Source organism: Pan paniscus, chromosome 13, assembly GCF_029289425.2.
Source record: "Pan paniscus chromosome 13, NHGRI_mPanPan1-v2.0_pri, whole genome shotgun sequence".
Classification (NCBI taxonomy): domain Eukaryota; kingdom Metazoa; phylum Chordata; class Mammalia; order Primates; family Hominidae; genus Pan; species Pan paniscus.
The window spans coordinates 81,107,197-81,127,316 of record NC_073262.2 but is presented as its reverse complement, the minus strand read 5'-3'; the positions used below and the strand labels follow the sequence as shown (position 1 = coordinate 81,127,316).

Genomic DNA, 20,120 nt, shown 5'->3' with positions numbered 1-20,120 from the left:
GTAGGAGAGTTTACTGTAGAATTCAACTTTTCTGTGTATTTTAAAGGTTTTCATACTAAAATTGGTGGTGAAGTGGTGTTGTCACACAGATTTGACCAAATCCCTGCTGCGTATTAGCTGTGTGAGATTGGGACAACATGCCCAATACTCAAGTTTTCTTGACTGATGTGGACAATTACGTATCCCATGGGATTGGTACAAAAAAGTCAAAAGAACATTCCCCGCACTACCAGAGGCCCTCGAATCAAGGGCGGCCCCGAGTGGGGGGGAAAAGAAATGCAAGCCAGCGGAGGATGCTGAATTGTGGAGGTCGGCTCTCGGAAACGCCCGCAGCCAGGCAGAGGAGTTGCGGTACCGCAGTTTCGTTGCATCGGGCTGGCCTTCAGGTTGTGCGACTTAGCCTGGAACCTCTGAATGCAAGACTCCGACCTGAGAATGCGCTTCAAGGACACCCCCGAAGCACCCAGAAAGCCACCGCCAGCCTATTTTTTACGCTCCTTTTCCAGCATGCTTCTCCCACCCCCCAGTATCTGTCTGCTCGTTCCCTAGGGGTCTTAGAAGTCTTTTGCTTCCAGAAATGACAACCATATTCCCTGACTCTACGACATCCCAGGCTGTTTATTTCGTCTTATGCCAGTTTCATTTTAGAAAATGCGAATGTTGTCACCGAACCCTGAGGAAACCTGCTGTAAAATATGCGGGTTTAGCGAGAAGAAGCGGAGCGAGTGTGCGTTGCGCTCTTAGAGACTGAGGACAGCCAGCCCGAGGGCCTAGAAACAGCGTTAACCGCGCTGAGCACGCTGCGGGAGGCGGAGGGGTTGGGGCCATGAGAGGGCGGGGCCGCATCTATGGCCCCGCCCCGGCCCTTTGTGACGCAGGACAACGCCTGCCACGCGTCGGAACTCGGCCGCGGGACATCCACGGGGCGCGAGTGACACACGGGAGGGAGAGCAGTGTTCTGCTGGAGCCGATGCCAAAAACCATGCATTTCTTATTCAGATTCATTGTTTTCTTTTATCTGTGGGGCCTTTTTACTGCTCAGAGACAAAAGAAAGAGGAGAGCACCGAAGAAGTGAAAATAGAAGTTTTGCATCGTCCAGAAAACTGCTCTAAGACAAGCAAGAAGGGAGACCTACTAAATGCCCATTATGACGGCTACCTGGCTAAAGACGGCTCGAAATTCTACTGCAGGTAGGAAATGCTGCGAGCTGCCCGTGCGTCCAGTTGCACAAAATCTTGCCTGCCTCCACCAAGCGGAAGCCTCATTGGTTGGTTGGTTGGGGTTTTATTTTTTAACGGTAAAAGTTGAGCCCTTTATTCATTAAAAAAAATCACATTATATGGCAGTGTTTCTCTAATAAACTGAATATTTTTATTTAAAGTATTGAAAATGTTGTGGCAATAAATTATCAAAAATACGATACATCCACACACACATCGACCACCACCATTACCCTTGGGACCTCCAGAATTAAATCAAGGTTCTGCCTATAAGGATGTTCACATTTTTCCCTTGCCAGAAGTATTGAGTCTTTACGGAGGAATACATGGAATAAAGAGATTTAATTCTGGCCTTCAGAAGCACGATTTTTATAGGTTGTGGCCACTTTCTATCAAGAAAAACAGTTACTTCCCTGGTGACTTCTGGTGGGCCCTGCTCCGTCATTCCACCTGGTGCCTACTCGGATTTAATTGATGGCTTATTACTCAGAGGGAGAATCTTTTCTTTACCCTGTAAAGATAGGACTGGGAAAGACAGTTCCATCCATTTAGAATAAAAGAGAAATTTAATAAGAATTTATACAATTTTATAATTTAATAAGAATTTAATAAATTATATCATTAGAATTTAATAAGAAAATATACCATTTTAAATTACTATTAAAATGACGTTTTGAGGCTAAACCTGCCCTATCATTTTTTTACAACAAACCCAGGGAGTTAAATGAGTTCTTTGTACAAGCCATGCACCTAGTTAGGGGCTGGAGACCCATTAAAAAGTTAACTGTTGAATAGTTTTTGTAAAGATAACAATTTTAAAAAATGAGATGGCTGTTAATGATTAACTTTGGGCAAATCATACTTCTTTCTGGTGATTATAGGGAAGGTTGAGTCAAACACCCCATTAAGGGTTTTAGAAAGAGTGATTATGTGGGAATGATGGTTACAGAGGACTCCAATTTTAAATGCCCAGCTGTATTTTCAAGTTTGATTTCTTGAAATCAGTTTACTTAAGTATTGTTTTTTGTTATAGCCGGACACAAAATGAAGGCCACCCCAAATGGTTTGTTCTTGGTGTTGGGCAAGTCATAAAAGGCCTAGACATTGCTATGACAGATATGTGCCCGGGAGAAAAGCGAAAAGTAGTTATACCCCCTTCATTTGCATACGGAAAGGAAGGCTATGGTAAGATGTTTAATTTTAATTTCTTGTTTTAGTTATATTTAAAAAATGATTAATAGATTTCTGGGTATATAGGTCTGAAAGAATTGAAAGCACAGTCTCAAAGAAATATTTGTACAGCCATGCTCATAGCAGCCATGTACAATAGACAAGAGATGGAAGCAAGCCACATGTCCATACATAGAGAAATGGCTAAACAAAATGAATACATGCATATATGGAAGCCAGGCACAGTGGCTCATGCCTGTAATCCCAACACTTTGGGAGGCCAAGGTGGTAGGATCACTTGAGGCCAGGACCAGCCTGAGCAACAGCAAGACCCTGCTCTACAAAAAAAAAAAAAATGAAATGGAATATTATTCAGCCTTAAAAAGGAAGAAAATTCTGAGACATGCACCAACATGTATCAGCCTTGAGGACATTATGCTAAATGAAATAAACCAGTCACAAAAAGACAAATACGGTATAATTCCATTTATGTGAGGTACCTGGAGTAGTCAAATTAAGAGACAAAGTAGAAGGGTGATTGCCAGAGGCTGAAGTGAGAGGGAAAAGGGGAATTGTTGACCAATGGGTATAGAGTTTCAGTTTTGCCAGATGAAGAGTTCTGGAGATTGGTTGCATGGTAGTGTAAGCATACTTTACTGAACAACACACTTGAAAACTGTTATGATGGTAAATTTTATGTTATGTGTATTTTACCACAATTAAAAACAAAAAAGTGAAATAAAAAATGATAGATGAAATAAAGAGAACAGTAAAGCCCAATGACCTTAAACTCTTATCTAGTTCAGTCCAGTCCCCTCTTTTTGCTTATAAGGATAATATGACATTGTTTGAATATAGATCTCTGGCCAGAGTTCTTTCTTCTACATTGTGGCAACACTCATGATGATTATATATATTCTATAAGCTCTACCTTAAGCATTTTTATTTGTCTTCAGCATATGTTATTATTACATAAATATTTATAACACAGATCTTTGGTAAGCAGTACCAAAGTTAAATTCATAAAACTCAGAAACTGGAACATGTGGGTTTAGAGTAAAAGGACAGGACGGGCACATTGTAAAAGGAACAGCTGAGATATAATAGGCTGTCAGTCATTATTACCCCAATACAGGACAAGCCTTCAAATGTGCAAGAAATGATCTTATTCTTTCAATATCTTGTCATTTTAAAAACCCTAGAGCAAAAAGATCTCAAAACCTAGGTAAAGCAAATAAGCGGGAAAAATGTTTGTAACATGTATGAAGACTTGCTAACCAATAATGAAAATGACATATCCCTAGAAATGGGCCAAATTCATAAATAAGCACCCACTAACAAAAAACTACAAATGGCCTTTAAGTCTATGAGAATACTTAATTTTATTCATAATTAAAGAGAAATTAAAAATGAGACATCATATTTCACTCATCAGATTAGCAAAGACAAAACAACTTGGCAAAAGCATGGAAAAACCAGCATTATTGCTGGGAATGGAAATCATTCAACTTCTCTATCAATTGTTATCAAAAGTGAAAATGCAGGCCCGGGTGTGGTGGCTCATGCCTGTAATTCCAGCACTTTGGGAGGCTGAGGTGGGCAGATCACTTCAGGTCAGGAGTTCGAGACCAGTCTGGCCAATATGGTGAAACCCCGTCTCCACTAAAAATACAAAAATTAGCTGGGTGTGGTAGAGTGTGCCTGTAATCCCAGCTACTTGGGAGGCTGAGGCAGGAGAATCGCTCGAACCTGGGAGGCAGAGGTTGCAGTGAGCCGAGATTGTGCCACTGCACTCCAGCCTGGGCAACAGAGCGAGACTCCATCTCAAAAAAAAAAGTGAAAATGCACGTGCCTTCTTATCCAATAGTTCCATTTCCAGGAATGTGCACAAAAGTATATGTAAAAGAACATTCACTGCAGGCATTTTTGGGTGGGAGGGTGGCAAAAGGTTGGAAACCACCTGCCTATCCATCAATAGGAAATTAGTTAAATAAATTATAGTATATCTATACAATGAATTACTGTGTAACCAGTAAAAAGAATGAAGTAGAGCTATACTTATTAATATGTTAAAAATAAAGTGGAGGCCAGGCATGGTGGCTTCATGCCTATAATCCCAGCACTTTGAGAGGCTAAGGTGGGAGGATCACTTGAGCCCAGGAGTCTGAAAGCAGCCTGGGCAATGTAGGGAGACTCAATCTCTACAGAAAATTAAAAAGTTAGCCAGGCGTGGCAGTATCCGCCTGTGGTCCCAACTACTCAGGGGGCTGAGATGGGAGGATCCCTTGAGCCTGGGAGGTCGAGGCTGCGGTGAGCTGTGATTGTGCCACTGCACTCCAATCTGGGCAACACAGCAAGACCGTGGCTCAAAAAAAAAAAGTGGACAAGACTATATTCCACTTTTGGGATATATATTGAGCATCAGTGCCAGGCTTTGTTCTAGGCACTGGGCATAAAGCAGTGACCAAAGTAGACACTACTCCCAATCCTCTATGAGCTTTCATTTCAGAGGAGGAGTTTCACATACGCATGTATCTACGCAGAATACATCTGGAAGAATATGCAGTCATCTGATGACATTAAGTGTTCCTGGGAAGGAGGCCTCAGGGTCAAGGATGAGAAGATTTCTTTTCACTCTAACATTTTGTACCATTTGAAAGTTTTATAGGGCATGTATTAATTTTTCCAAAATTAAAATTTTAAATTACAAAAATTGCATGTAGCAGAACAGAGAAGAAAATTTTTAAAGCAGGCAGGAGGATGGGCAGCCTGATAGGCTGTACCTTGCATCCTTAGTTAGGTTCTTGCTCCGTGTTGCTGCTTGAAGGCTATACAGAAAGAATCTTTGCCTCCTTACCCTATTTAGAGCCACTGCTGACTCCACCGGTTTGAAATAGTAAAGATTAATTTTCCACAATGAGATATTGGCATTGCTCCCAAATATTTCATGGAAGTGGCATGCCTTCTTTGAGGCAGTTGTCTTAGTCATTAAGAGTTCTTTCCAGCAAAATCGGGGCATCAGTGCCCCACACTGGATTGGCGGGTGGTGGGGGGGTGTCAGTGCTTTGAGTCAGACCCAGTCAGGCTTAAAACTCCTAAAGAGACAATTTCCAGATAACTTCAGCTTTATTTTTAATGCTTTTTGCCAATAATTTGATCCCATCAGAACAGCTCCCATGGTACCATAATTCATATACCCTGTTTTTATTTGTATAGGAACCTAGGAGAAAGAGAAGGAAAATTGAAAATAAATTAAGTCAAATGCAATACTTGTGCTAAAAATGTTGTCAAAAGTTGAGGCCACTTCTAGGCAAAATGTTGGAGGCAGAGTTTGCCTTTCAGTCTCTTTCTCATTTTCAAAGTTTTCCTTTCTGTCTTGCGTTGTGTCTTCAGATGCCTCCACATTCTGCCTACCACTAGTGCACCCACTCTCCTATCTGCCTAGAGCACACACATCTGTCATCATCAGGTGCTCATCCAGGGTTCACCGCCATCAGGCAAAGGACCACTTAGCTTATCTTTTTCATAAACTAATTTATGCTTAGATATGAATGACTACCCAGGCTGCCTAAGCTCTTAATAAATCAGAAACTTGCTGCAGAGATATAGAAGTTTGACGTGAAACAAGTTCATATTCAATTGGAGGTATCTCTAACAAACATTAAAGTGATTAATCTCACTACTCACAGAGTAAGGAAACTGAGGCCCAAAAAAAGTGTTAATTGGACCATAGTTAATACTGACCTTGCCTGCGTTACATTAGGCATTGTAATCCAATACCTTGGATTACATTATTTTAAAAGTTGCAGTGTAGACCTTAAGTAACTGTTTAACAAACAACCTCTTGATTAAATAAGCATTTAAAAGTAAGTTGTTATTAAGACGTAACATTAGCTATAACTTTATTTTAGGTAGTACTTGAAGAAGTCTTTCTTCTGCAAAATATCCTTGTCTCATGTCACAGAACAACCCTGCATGTCTTGAAATGCATGTGACTTGTTAGTGCTTAAATAACAATACATGCGGTATGTATATATTCTTTACCTTAATTCCTACTTCTTTGATCTGCTTCTCTAACTATAAGTAATTCCGTAGCAAATGCATATTTTCCTCGTTTTTATACTTCAGTTTTTTTTTAAAAAAAAAAAAAAACAAGAAAAAGAGGTAATTGGCAATATATCCTTTTTTTTTTTTTTTTTTTTTGTTTTGAGATGAAGTCTTACTCTGTCACCCAGATTGGAGCGCAGTGGTGTGATTGATCTTGGCTCACTGCAGCTTCCGCCTCCCGGGTTCAAGCTATTCTCCTGCCTCAGCCTCCGAGGAGCTGGGATTACAGGCACACGCCACCATGCCTGGCTAATTTTTGTATTTTTAGTAGAGATGGGGTTTCGCCATGTTGGCCAGGCTGGTCTCGAACTCCTGGCCAGCCAGGCTGATCTCGCACTCCTGGCCAGGCACAGTGGTATAAGCCAAATAAGAATTGCTTGAACCTGGGAGGCAGAGGTTACAGTGAGCCGAGATCGTGCCATTGCACTCTAACCTGGGTGACAGAGGAAGATTCTTGTCTAAAAAAAAAAAGTGGTATAAGCCACTACGCCTGGCCAATATTTTCTATGTTTATAGCAAAATTGTTCAAAAACTGCATATGTACCTACAATATTTTTTCTTAAGAAATTCAAGTTTTGGGCTGGGCACAGTGGCGTATAGCTGTAATCCTAGCACTTTGGGAGGCCGAGGTGGGTGGATCACCTGAGGCTAGGAGTTCAAGACCAGCTTGGCCAACATAGTGAAACCCCGTATCTACTAAAAATACAAAAAATAGCTGGGTGTGGTGGCTTGTGCCTGTAATCCCAGCTACTTGGGAGGCTGAAACACAAGAATCACTTGAACTCGGGAGGTGGAGGTTGCAGTGAGCCAAGATCGCGACACTGCACTACAGCCTGGGCAACAGAACAGATTCTGTCTCAAAAAAAAAGAAAAGAAAAGAAAAGAAGGCCAGGCGCGGTGGCTCACGCCTGTAATCCCAGCACTTTGGGAGGCCGAGGCGGGCGGATCACGAGGTCAGGAGATCGAGACCATCCTGGCTAACACAGTGAAACCCCGTCTCTACTAAAAATACAAAAAATTAGCCGGGCGTGGTAGCGGGCGCCTGTAGTCCCAGCTACTCGGGAGGCTGAGGCAGGAGAATGGCGTGAACCCGGGAGGCGGAGCTTGCAGTGAGCCGAGATCGCGCCACTGCACTCCAGCCTGGGCGACAGAGCGAGACTCCGTCTCAAAAAAAAAAAAAAAAAAAAAAAAAAAAGAAAAGAAAAGAAATTTGAATTTGTGTTTTGAGTTTGCCTTGAATTATTGTCAGGAGTAATTGTTTTTCTGTCATAAGGAGATAACTGGAAAAAATAGGAATGGGTTTTATAAAACAATCATTGACTCAATCTCTAGCTCTTCTACTCTAAAGTCAGTTAGGACTTTTATGTTAGTCATATGATGCATGGGTAGATCTTTCTATGTTTTCTCTTTGAAAACTGCTAATCTGCTACTCCTTTTGGCTATAACTCACAAACTCTTTTCTCTTCAGACTATATAAAGACTTTAGCTAGAATGCTTCACTTTTTTATTAAAGAAATTGCTGTTTCCTTCCAAGGACAAACATTTTAAAAATAAATGATATGGGTCATTCATTCGGCAAATATTGGACTGCCTGTAGTAGATTAGGCACTGTGTAGGACACTGGCAATATACTGATGACACAAGCTACCCGCTGCCCCTTAGCAAGTCATTTTTGCAGGTCACTTTTATGATATATTTATCTGAAATAGCCCATCACTTATTAAAATCACCTGTGACATCATGGCCTGGCACGATGACTCACGCCTGTAATCCCAGCACTTTGGGAGGCCAAGGTGGGTGGATCCTTTGAGGTCAGGAGTTTGAGACCAGCCTGGCCAACATGGTGAAACCCCCATCTCTATTAATAAAGTATAAAAAATTAGCCAGGATTGGTGGCAGGCACCTGTAATCCCAGCTGCTTGGGAGGCTGAGGCAGGAGAATTGCTTGAACCTGGGAGGCAGAGGTTACAGTGAGCCGAGATCGTGCCATTGCACTCCAGCCTGGGTGACAGAGGAAGATTCTTGTCTAAAAAAAAAAAAAAAAATCTGTGACATCAGCTAATAGGTTAACTTAATTAAAGAGAGCAATTCTGGTCAGGCACAGTGGCTCACATCTGTAATCCTAGCACTTAGGGAGGCCAAGGCAAGCGGATCACCTGAGGTCAGGAGTTCAAGACTAGCCTGGCCAACATAGTGAAACCCCATCTCTACTAATAATGCAATGCCTGGTGTGCACCTGTAATCCCAGGTACTCAGGAGGCTGAGGTAGGAGAATGGCTTGAACCCAAGAGGCAGAGGCTGCAGTAAGCGGAGATTGCACCACTGCACTCCAGCCTGGGAAACAGAGTGAGACGCCGTCTCAAAAAAAATAAATAAAAATAAAAAGAGGTATTCAACTTATTGCTTAAAAATGTATACAATTTCTTTGTAAAATTGTTACTGAATTTTTATTTTAATTCTTTTTTTTTTTTAATAGAGACAGGGTCTCACTATGTTGCCCAGTTTGGTCTCAAACTCCTGGGCTCAAGTGATCCTCCTGTCTCGGTCTCCCAGAGTGCTAGAATTACACGTGTGAGCCACTGTGCCCAGCCTGTTACTGGATTTTTCTATCATTGCACTTATTTTTTAATGTCTATAAAAAATTTGAAAGACAAATATATTAATACTTATGTTTTATTTATGCTTCCAAATAACTACACAAAATCACTTTCTAAAAGATTACTCATCTATGCTTTGCAATTTTTCTGCCCATGCATTTCTTCTCTGTGCCACCTCTCTTCTGTATTGATGATAGGAGAGTACAGTTGTCTCTCAGTACCTGTTAGAGATTGGTTCCAAGACCTTCTCATGGATTCCAAAATCCACAGAAGCTCAAGCCCCTGATACAAAACAGCATCACATTTGCACATAACCTCTGGACATCTTCCGGTGTACTTTAAATTATCTCTAGATTACTTATAATATCTAATACAATGTAAATGTTATGTAAAAGATTGTTATATTGTATTGGTTAGGGAATAATGACAAGACAAAAGTCTGTACATGTTTATTACAGACACAACTATCCTTTTTTTGTATGAATATTTTCAAGCCGAGACTGGTTGAATCCACAGATGCAGAACCCACAGATATGGAGGGTCATATCCATGTATTAATAAAAAGTTTATGATTTTTACTTAAATTAATCAAGAAATAGTGGTCCCATAGGTCCTTTGAATTGACTTGGTTTGGAAACATATGGAAAAAATATTCCTAAAAAAGTATTTATAAAAAAAAGAGAAAAAAAAACAAAAAAGAAAACTATTGAAAAGCCGAAAAAAGTTATAAAAGATGAGAAAAAATTAAAAATTGTGAGTATTCAGATAGCAATTCTTATCAACATGAAATAATATAATATGGTTATGGCAGTTCATGAATAGATATTTGAACTATATCTTTACATAAGTTAAACTGTTAAAATTTATACCCTTAGCAGAAGGCAAGATTCCACCGGATGCTACATTGATTTTTGAGATTGAACTTTATGCTGTGACCAAAGGACCACGGAGCATTGAGACATTTAAACAAATAGACACGGACAATGACAGGCAGCTCTCTAAAGCCGAGGTAATTCAAACCAATTTCATGTGTATAGTCTAATTTTTTTATCACAGTTTAAATACATCTGTGTTACAACTATTACTTTTTAGGTCTAGCTAGCATGGGCTCTGATCACTGCTTTTATAGAGCTGGTCACTAAAAAATAATCTAAGCGCTTAGAAAAAGCTCTAAGCTTTTTCAGTATAAACCTTGTGAGTCATCCTGTTCAATTGCCTTTCTCCCTGCAAGAGAGTCATTAAAATCCCGAATTATTTGTCTCTACAGTGCTCTTCCAGTTTCTAGATTACACTAGCATATCTCTTTTTCAGACAGCACTGTAAGAATTTGCAACAGGGCAAATAATTCACGCCTCATAGGATGATGAAAAGAGCTAGCAAGGGTCTGAATTGCGTGGGCTAGAAAGTTAGTAAACAGGAGCCAGAAGTTCAGCCAGCTAGCTTCTGTATCTCAACCTTGTAATAAAGATCTTGTAATAATAATGATAATTGGGCTGGGCATGTGGCTCATGCCTATAATCTCAACACTTTGAGAGGCCGAGGTGGGAGGATTGCTTGAGCCCAGGAGTTCAAGACCAGCCTGGGCAACACAGGGAGACCCCTGTCTCTACAAAAGATTTAATAAATTAGCCAGGCATGGTGGTGCATACCTGTGGTCCCAGCTACTCAGGAGGCTGAGAGGTAGGAGGATCGCTTGAGCACAGGAGGTTGGGGCTGCAGTGAGCTGTGATCGTGCCACTGCACTCCAGCCTGGAAGATAGACTGAGACCTTGTCTCCAAAAAAAAAAAAAGATAATAATAGATAACATTTATTTTATACTTTTAGTACCAGGTACTATTTATAAGCACATAAGTATGTGAACTTATGTAATCTTCATGATAGTTTATGGGGCAGACACTATTGTCATCATCTTCGCTTTTAGATGGGGAAAATAATAATCAGGTTAATCAGCCAAAAATCACACAGTAGTAAGGGGCAAAACCTGGGCAATCTGGCTTCATGACTGTTCTTACATTTTAATTTTTTAAATTTTTCTTAGAGACAGGGTCTTTCTCTGTTGCCCATGACAGGGTGCAGTGAAGTGATCATAGCTCACTGCACCCTTAAACCCCTGGGCTCAAGCGATCCCCGCAGCATGCCACCATACCCAGCTAATTTTTTTTTTTTTTTTTTTTAGAGATGGAGTCTCACTACATTGCCCAGGCTAGTCTTGAACTCCTGGCCTCAAGTGATTCTCCTTCTTCAGTCTCCCAAAGTGCTGGGATTACAGGTGTGAACCACCATGCCCGGCCCACTACTATATTTTTAACTTTGGGCCTAGACTGCTTCTTTCAGAGAAAATCATGAATGTTTCAAGTCTAATACTATTTATTGAATTCTAATGTCTTACTTAGTCCCACTGACGATACTCTTGCTTAAAATTAGTAAACCAGCTGTCTCCCCTCTTAACTAGTTAGGAGACATTTAAAAATGTGTAACTCTACCACATAAGTAAGTAGTAAAAGCCAACTAGGTTGATTTCAAGTAATAAAAATAAGTCTTTTTCTCTGTTTCTTTTTCATCTCCCTCTCCAATCCTTTCCCCACCCAGTTCAACTTCTTACACCAGGATATTAGTAATGACTTTCCCTTCAAGCATCTTGGTTGGCCAACAGTGGAAGAAGGAGAAGGGAACATGTCCTGTTCTTAAGAAGAAGGGCAGTTACCGGGGTGGCAAATGGTTCCCAAAGTGTACTTCTCTATTGACTCCTTATCACTTCTCTATTGACTCCTTATCACCCTTTTTTAGAGTGAATAGCAGCTGCAGATGAATTCGCATAGTACCCAAGAGCTCAGCCTATGCACACAGACCACTCATTATCACAGGCACACCAAGAGCCACGTTCTGCAGTATGAATACTCCTCAGTAAGACATTAGACGATCTTAAGTTCTTTTCTGGAAAATAAAAATAGAGAAAATCCAAAATAGTAATCTACTTATCTACAATTTCCCCAGATGTCTATGTGATATCAGCTGCTTTATTGCCAGATGGATGAGAGTGATTTTCGCTAACTTGAACAATAGCTGTCTTTTATTGATGGCCATAATCATTATTCTAATCCTCATATCAATCCTACAATATAGATACTTACTTATCTCCTTTTACAGATGACAAAACTGAGGTTCAGAGAGGTTAATTTGCAGAAGACCACACAGCAAATCCAAGGCAAAGCCTGAAGTAGAAACACAAACTAAAAAAACAAAAACAAAAACAAACAAACAAAAAACTTTATTCATTGTCAGAAAGATTAAGTAAACTATTTCATCAGTGTACAGGAAGGAACATTTAAAAAAGAAAAAGAAAAACTTTCTTTAATATTAATAAAGACGGGAAGGATGGGGGAAATACAGTATTTTATTAAATTAAAAAGTGGAAATAGTGTGGAACCCATTACTAGCAAAATTAAGGTCATGTTCTTACCCACTGTCTTTTTGTACCTCTGTACTGTAGTGTACTGGAAAAGGAGTCAAGTTTAAGCATCAGCAATATTGGTTATGTAAAAATAATTTGACTTACTTAGAAACTGAGAAATATTTGAAGGTATTAAAAATTGTTTACCCCTACATAGGATTGCTAAGCTTTGGCTGGAAGAAAAAAAATGTGTCTCCCTCATGTAGGACCAAAGTCCCATTTGAGAACAGTTGATGTATCCTTCATTAAGGTCCACTGATTGCTCTAAAATAAAGTCAACTTGCAATGGGTTGACCCTGGGATATGTATTGCTAAAAACCTCTCAAACTCTAGCTTTCAAAAATACTCTTGCCTCTATAATGCCAGCCTTACTGAACATTACCTCCAGATGATTGTGCATTGCTTTCTTTAGTTATTATAAGGATTAGTGCTTTCCAAAGGAAATACAATTGTTACACATATAATTTTAAAATTTTTATAGTCACATCTTAAAAAGTAAAAAGATACAGGTGAAATTAATTTTAATGTTATATCTTCACTCAATATATCTATAATATTGCCATTTCAATATGAGATCGATGTAAAATTATCAATGAGATAACTTTTTGAAGTCTTCAAAATCTGTTATATATTTTATATTTATAGTAACATATCTCATTTTGATCTAGCCATGTTTCAAGTGCTCATTAGTCACATGTGGCTAGTGGCTACTATATTGGACAATACTTTTAATGTGTGTTTGCATATAGAAATTTTATATAATTAGTGAATACTTCAGGATTCTTTATTTGACATTATTAAAGAGATTATTATAGTTATGTAGATTTGGAGGAGAGCTATAGAAGCATAGAAAAACTTAAAATACTAAATTTTATTTCAAACCCCATGGTTATGTTTTATTGATTATACAACATATTCATTAGTTTTAGAGATTATAGAAATGCCAATTGGGTTTCTTTCACTAATGGCAGTCATGCGTGATTTTCCTTTGATAATAGGAACAGCATGGATTATTAGAAAGCATTTAGTTTCAACAAAATTCAGTTTAAATATTAATCTTCGAGTATGTACCACTAACCATCTATCATCTTAGGGAAAACTAATTTGAAGACCTGTTTCTCTCCAAAACATTGCTTCAAAGAATAAGAAAAATAAAACCTCCAATAGCTTTTCATACTGTTGTATCATTTACTATAAGTAATCTTGCACATGAGTTTCATTATTATAACTATTCCTCAAAGTTACTGGAAATTCACTGTGATAACTTTTAATTAAAGGAATGTTATTTTGGCCTTCCAGATAAACCTCTACTTGCAAAGGGAATTTGAAAAAGATGAGAAGCCACGTGACAAGTCATATCAGGATGCAGTTTTAGAAGATATTTTTAAGAAGAATGACCATGATGGTGATGGCTTCATTTCTCCCAAAGAATACAATGTATACCAACACGATGAACTATAGCATATTTGTATTTCTACTTTTTTTTTTAGCTATTTACTGTACTTTATGTATAAAACAAAGTCACTTTTCTCCAAGTTGTATTTTCTATTTTTCCCCTATGAGAAGATATTTTGATCTCCCCAATACATTGATTTTGGTATAATAAATGTGAGGCTGTTTCGCAAACTTAACTTGTAGGAATGGTATGATTGTGTTTCCTACTGCTTTATTCTGTAAACAAGAATTGTAGCACCATGAAACAGACCTCTGGGTCCCAGTGGGCATTTTTTCCCCTTTCAGGATGTAGGAGGACATGTATAGTATGTCAAAAACTGCAAGCTTTTCCCAACTTTAACCTTACCAGCATGTTAATATCCAGTTTTTTTATAGTTTAAAAGTTAAAGTGCCTCATATTTTGAAAATATCCAGTAAGGACCCAGGAATTAGCATTTCACTTGTTTATACATTTTATAACATTATGAAGACGATATAAAAATCCTAGAACTGAAGAGTCTTCCTTTGGTATATGTGCAGGAAGATAGTTGTATATCTCTGTTCCACAAAGAACGCAACACAGTCTCTAAACTTTTTGGTGTAAGCTTCTAGCCTTGGGTATTTTCCAGTGGGGAATGTTTAAAGATATTTGACCAAACCAAAGACTTTTTGCCTCTTATAGCAAGCATAAAGACTGTACTGCCTGGCTTTTGTATTCCTTCAGACATTATTGTAAATGTGCAACTCCTCTTCCCTCTTGTAAACCTTTATAAGATGTCTGCCACCCCAAGCTTTTGTCTTGATAGTTTTAAATTGATGCCATGAAATTTCTTAGTTTTCGTTCCCTTTCTCTAGTTATCTCTTTCCTTATGTCACCTCATTTCCCATCATTCTTGTCACTAATGATGAATGATCATTACAAATTGGTATGCTGTCAAATTTTGATAAATGTGCCAAAGGAGGATATACAGTGCCATGGCAATTTTGTGTCATGGTCAAGTTATGATATCGTATGACTTGAGAATAGTATGTAAGAGATGCTGTAGAAGATCACGTTGGTACCAAAGAAAGGGCACATGTCTATCGGAACATAGATTTTGCATACTGCATGGTATGGTCAGGCTTTGTGTCCACACCCAAATCTCATTTTGAAATTATAATCCCCATAATTTCCATAATCCCCACATGTCAATGGAGAGACCAGGTGGAGGTAACTGAATCATGGGGGTGGTTTTCCCCGTGCTGTTCTCATGCAATCTGATGGTTTTATAAGTGTTTGGTAGTTCCTCTTGCATTCATTCTCCCACCTGCCACCTTGTGAAGAAAGTCCTTGCTTCCCCGCCTTCCACCATGATTGTAAGCTTCCTGAGGCCTCCCCAGCCATGGGGAACCATGAGTCAATTTAACCTCTTTCCTTTACAAATTACCCAGTCTGGGGCAGTTCTTTATAGCAGTGTGAAAATGGACTACTACACTGCATATATAGGAAAGTATGGTCAGACAGTAAATAGCTCTGTTCAAAATAATTGAGTTCCAAACAAGTAAAGTTTTTTCTACCTTCTGAAACTTGCTCTTTCCAAACCATTGTTCATCCTTTAACTTCTTTACACTATGAAAAATTCTATTTAAAAATAGAGGGCTTTCAGATGAGTACATACAAAAACAAACAAAAGTATACATAGGGGTAACACAACCATGAGATTAGTAAATAATACATATGGCTAGCACATAATTTGACACCTTATAAAACAAGAATCTTTACTATCTTTTCCTTCCTCCCACTATTTCTTCATTTCTATGCTCAATTTTCTAATACTTTTTCACATGCTTAATCATTTACTCTTTCATCGCCTTCCCTCAAAAAAACCTGCTCCGTTGAAGTAAACTAAGTAACTCAATATTCTTTATTTTGGTTTGGAACCTGTCTCAATTTTCTGTATCCATATTAAGAAGTCACCCTATAATCTAAACTTTGTAATTCTAATTTTTTTGTCCCATTATCATACAAAGTGCTTTTAAACTTGTTTTTAAAAAATGACAGATAATGCCACATGAATAGGAAGATGATTCATTCTAAAACTTGTATTTACATAATTAAAAATAAATTTATAATCATTCTACATACAATACAGTGTACAAGTATTTCATATATCTGCATGATTGCCTTATGCCTTCATATGCATATATGTGGCATTGAGTGCCGTGACTACATTTTGAGTTCTAGAATTTTTTTTGTTTTTTTTTTTTTTTTTGCAGGTGCAAGATTTAATAGAGTGAAAACAGAGCTCCCATACAAGGAGGGGACCCAAAGGGGGTTGCCATTGCTGGCTGGAATGCCTGGGTTTATATCCTGATCCTTGTCCCTCCCGCTGTGCTCTCAGGCAATAGATGATTGGCTATTTCTTTACCTCCTGTTTTTGCCTAATTAGCATTTTAGTGAGCTCTCTGATTGGTTGGGTGTGAGCTAAGTTGCAAGCCCCATGTTTAAAAATGGATATAGTTACCTTCCCAGCTAGGCTTAGGGATTCTTAGTCGGCCTAGGAAATCCAGCTAGTCCTCTCAGTCCCCACTCTCAACAGGAAAACCCAAGTGCTATTGGGGAGGTTGGCCGATGACTGCTCTAACTGCTTTCTGCTGAATTGGGGCATAGGAGGGGTTGTGCAGCTGAGATTTCCTTGGGAGGGGTGCCTTCGATGTCGTTAACACCGGAGCATGGGCTGGGAGACCGGTCCGGGGGTCTACGGTGGATCTTAGTCATGGACTGCATCTGGGGCTCCATTTGATGAACCATTTGTAGTTTTACAGTTTCAATTCACCTTGGAGGTCCCTTCGTGGTCGCCAAAATGTTACCGGGGGTCCTTGCTCCCAGAGCTCCCAAGAAGGTGGTGGGCGACTTCCAAAATGGCGGCAGGCCACTTCCAAGATGGTGGCAAGCCCCGTGTTCTCTGACCTGGGGTTGTTGGCCTCATGGATTCCAAGGAATGGAATCTTGGGCCATGCAGTGAGTGTTACAGCTCTATTAGAAGTCATGGGTCACAGAAAAGAACCGTGGAACCCAGTGACTAGTGTTCAGCTCAATTAGGACGAACCCAGGCACTTAGCCGTGCAGGAACAATGGCAAGCCTTTAGCCCGATCGGGAGCGGCAATGGGCACCTCACTGGATCAGGAGCACAGCGGACACCCTGCCAGATTCAGAGGGATGGGAGTCAGCAGCGGGTCTGTGACGGTGGCAAACAGCAGTGGTGGACGGCGAGCAAAAGCTCAGCTCGAGCCTTAACAAACATGGACCAGAAGAGTGCAGTTGCAAGATTTAAGAGAGTGAAATAGAGTGAAAACAGAGCTCCCATTCAAGGAGGGACCCAAAGGGGGTTGCCTTGAGTTCTAGAATTTTAACATTTTATTCATTTTATAATTATTTTAATAAAGGTAAATAGTAATTTAGGTTGTTTGTGTATGAAAAATTCAGATTTCTCAGCAGAGTAGATTAAAAAGATCTTTCAGAATTGAATATGTTAAATGTTTTAAACATTTTCAAAGAAACAGATGTGTCTTACCTGTCTTAACTTCACAATGACTGTATTGCGTTTTATGAAGACAAAACTCGTGAGCATATCCACATCATAGAATGGCAGCCCATTACTACTATCAGTCACCTTGTTAACTGTGTACACAAAACCCCATGTTGAGTTCAGTGTGCTTTTAATTTGATACTGCAATTAAACATTTAAGATTGCATTAAATTATTAACACATTTTTCTCATTTTACCAGACCAAAGGCAATAGTTGAAACACCATAAAGTTGCTACTTGTGCAGTCTTGTCATCCTTACATGTTGAACTGAAAGTTGATTGAAAATAAAATTGGTATTTACAAAAATCTCTTAATTATATAAAAAGTTATCTAGGCCAGGCACGGTGGCCCATGCCTGTAATCCCAGCACTTTGGGAGGCCGAGGAAAGTGGATCACAAGGTCAGGAGTTCAAGATCAGCCTGGCCAAGATGGTAAAACTCTGTCTCTACTAAAAATACAAAAAATTAGCCAGGCGTGGTGGCGGGCGCCAGTAATCCCAGCTACTCGGGAGGCTGAGGCAGAGAATTGCTTGAACCCAGGAGGCAGAGGTTGCAGTGAGCTGAGATCATGCCACTGTACTCCAGCCTGGGTGACGGAGCAAGGCTCTGTCTCAAAAAAAAAAAAAAAACAAAAGTGAACTAAAATGATAGACTACATCCCAAAAATGATTCTAAAGTGACTGGCATGATTCATAATCTCTGAATTTTATATGTAAATCTTTTTTGATATAAACAATGTTATTAATTTTCATGACAACTTAAGAAATAGACACTACTGTTATAATTGCTACTTTATAGATAGGGAATATGATACCCAGACAGGTTAATTTCTTTTTGCTTTTCTCATTTTAAATTAATTCATCAAAGCAAACCTAGATAATTTAGGGAAGGTTTGTGGCACAACTGCACCTAAAACACCAACACGGTGTATTCATTTTTCATTTTATTTCATCCTCTTGTGCCAAATATCAAAACAAGGAACTGCATGAAGTCTCACATACTTCTGACCATCAACAGAACACTGAAAGCACCCATAAACTGTCTCCCTTTTGAAGTTCCCCATTCCACAGAGTATGCAAGGCCCTTTGGGAATGTTGTGATTAAGTAAGTTAACTCGGATATGGGTGCCTTCTTTGAGTGAAATATCAGTCATGCTGAGAGGTTTGTCATAGTAGTCAGAAAAAAGATCATCCAAGTAAAGCTGTGAACGAGAAATGACATCCATCACTCTTCTATCTAAAAGGACAAAAACAGAAAAGAAATGTGTTAGAAGTGAAAATGAAAAATACATAATGAAAACAGCATTAATAAATATGTGAATCCACTAGTCATGAAATAATTTGGTTTTTTTTTTTTTTTTTTTTTTGAGACAGGGTCTGGCTCTGTCACCCAAGCTGGAGGGCAGTGGCACAATCTCCACTTACTACAACCTCCGCCTCCCACGCTCAAGTGATCCTCCTACCTCAGCCTCTCAAGTAGCTGGGACTACAGGTGCACACCACCGCAACCAACTAATTTTTTTCTTTTGTATTCTTTGTACAGATGGGGTTTTCTCACATTGCCCAAGTGTTTCAAACTTCTGAGTGCTAGCAATCTGCCTGCCCTGGCCTCCCAAAGTGCTGGGATTATAGGCATGAGCCACCATACCAGCCAGGCTTTTAAATTTAAATTTTTCCTTAACAGATGAGATTACTGAATAGAAAACCTCATGTGTTAAGCCAGGAAAGAAAAAAAAAAGACATTCACAGTACTCTTCAATGAACATACTTCTTTCAAATAGGATATTTCTCAACCTGTACAGCAGTGCAAATGTTGCCGTTTCTTCCCTTTCAAATCCTCCTTTTGACACTGAAGTGACACAAAGGTCTACAAAAAAAAATTGTTAGAAGATGTTATAACTTGAATAATTCATATTTTATTGTTTGATGGGGTGATGAATTCTAGTACAAATCATTCATTGTATTGTTTTTAAAAGTTGACTTTTACATACTTTTGGAAAAGGTAACATTCACATGGTACAAAATTCATACAAAAAGGAGATATAGTGACAAATAGGTCTCTGGCCTACCCTGTATCCAGCCACAGTCTTCTACCTCAGGGGCTTAGGGGCACCCGTGGTTTAAGTTTCTTATGTTTGCTTCCAGAAATACTCCATATATTTTATAAGCATAAAGAAAGATGCATATATACATGTATGTGTATAAAATTATTTATGCCCAAATAGTTACATATTATACTCAGCTCTTGAAAAATATCTATTAAAAGTATTACATTCTTATTGGCTTTATAGTATTCTCTTGCAAGGATGCACCATTATTTAGTCTCCTTAATGTTGTTTCCAATCTCTTGTTATTGAGGACTGAATATACTTGCACTCATATCATTTCATATATGTGTAAATATATCTGTAGGATAAATTCCTAGAAGTGGAAGTCCAAATTATATATATATTTTAAATTCTTGTGGATATATCAGTCCATTTACATTCTCCCAACCATCAATAAAACTGTAAAAACCTAAAGTTATCCAATTAGAATTTACTTAATAAGACCTAGTATTTGGAAGCAT

General features: G+C 38.9%; 2 protein-coding genes across 6 annotated transcripts in view; one reads left to right on the top strand and one right to left on the bottom strand.

Annotated features, from left to right (window-relative positions):
- Positions 1–118: 118 nt before the first annotated feature.
- Positions 119–16,108, top strand: FKBP7 (FKBP prolyl isomerase 7). Of its 2 annotated transcripts, none has more exons than XM_008968491.5 (4): positions 119–1,191; positions 2,255–2,406; positions 9,974–10,104; positions 13,847–16,108. In XM_008968491.5, exons 1-4 carry the CDS (start codon positions 827–829, stop codon positions 14,006–14,008), a joined length of 810 nt encoding a protein of 269 aa, XP_008966739.2. In that variant the 5' UTR covers positions 119–826; the 3' UTR covers positions 14,009–16,108. The 2 variants fall into 2 exon arrangements, with proteins under 2 accessions (XP_008966739.2, XP_003815559.3); XM_003815511.5 differs by having other exon boundaries at positions 9,971–10,104.
- Positions 16,109–16,170: 62 nt separating this feature from the next.
- The window catches only part of PJVK (pejvakin), a 12,434-nt gene continuing 8,484 nt past the window's right edge, over positions 16,171–20,120 (bottom strand). For all 4 annotated transcript variants that reach the window (XM_008968493.7, XM_063595466.1, XM_055108819.3 and 1 more), the window contains exons 6-7: positions 19,320–19,418; positions 16,171–18,788 (exon numbers count right to left, since the gene is read on the bottom strand). In XM_008968493.7, the coding sequence (XP_008966741.3) occupies positions 18,496–18,788; positions 19,320–19,418 (392 nt within the window). In that variant the 3' untranslated portion in view covers positions 16,171–18,495. The remainder of the gene's footprint in view (positions 18,789–19,319; positions 19,419–20,120) is intronic.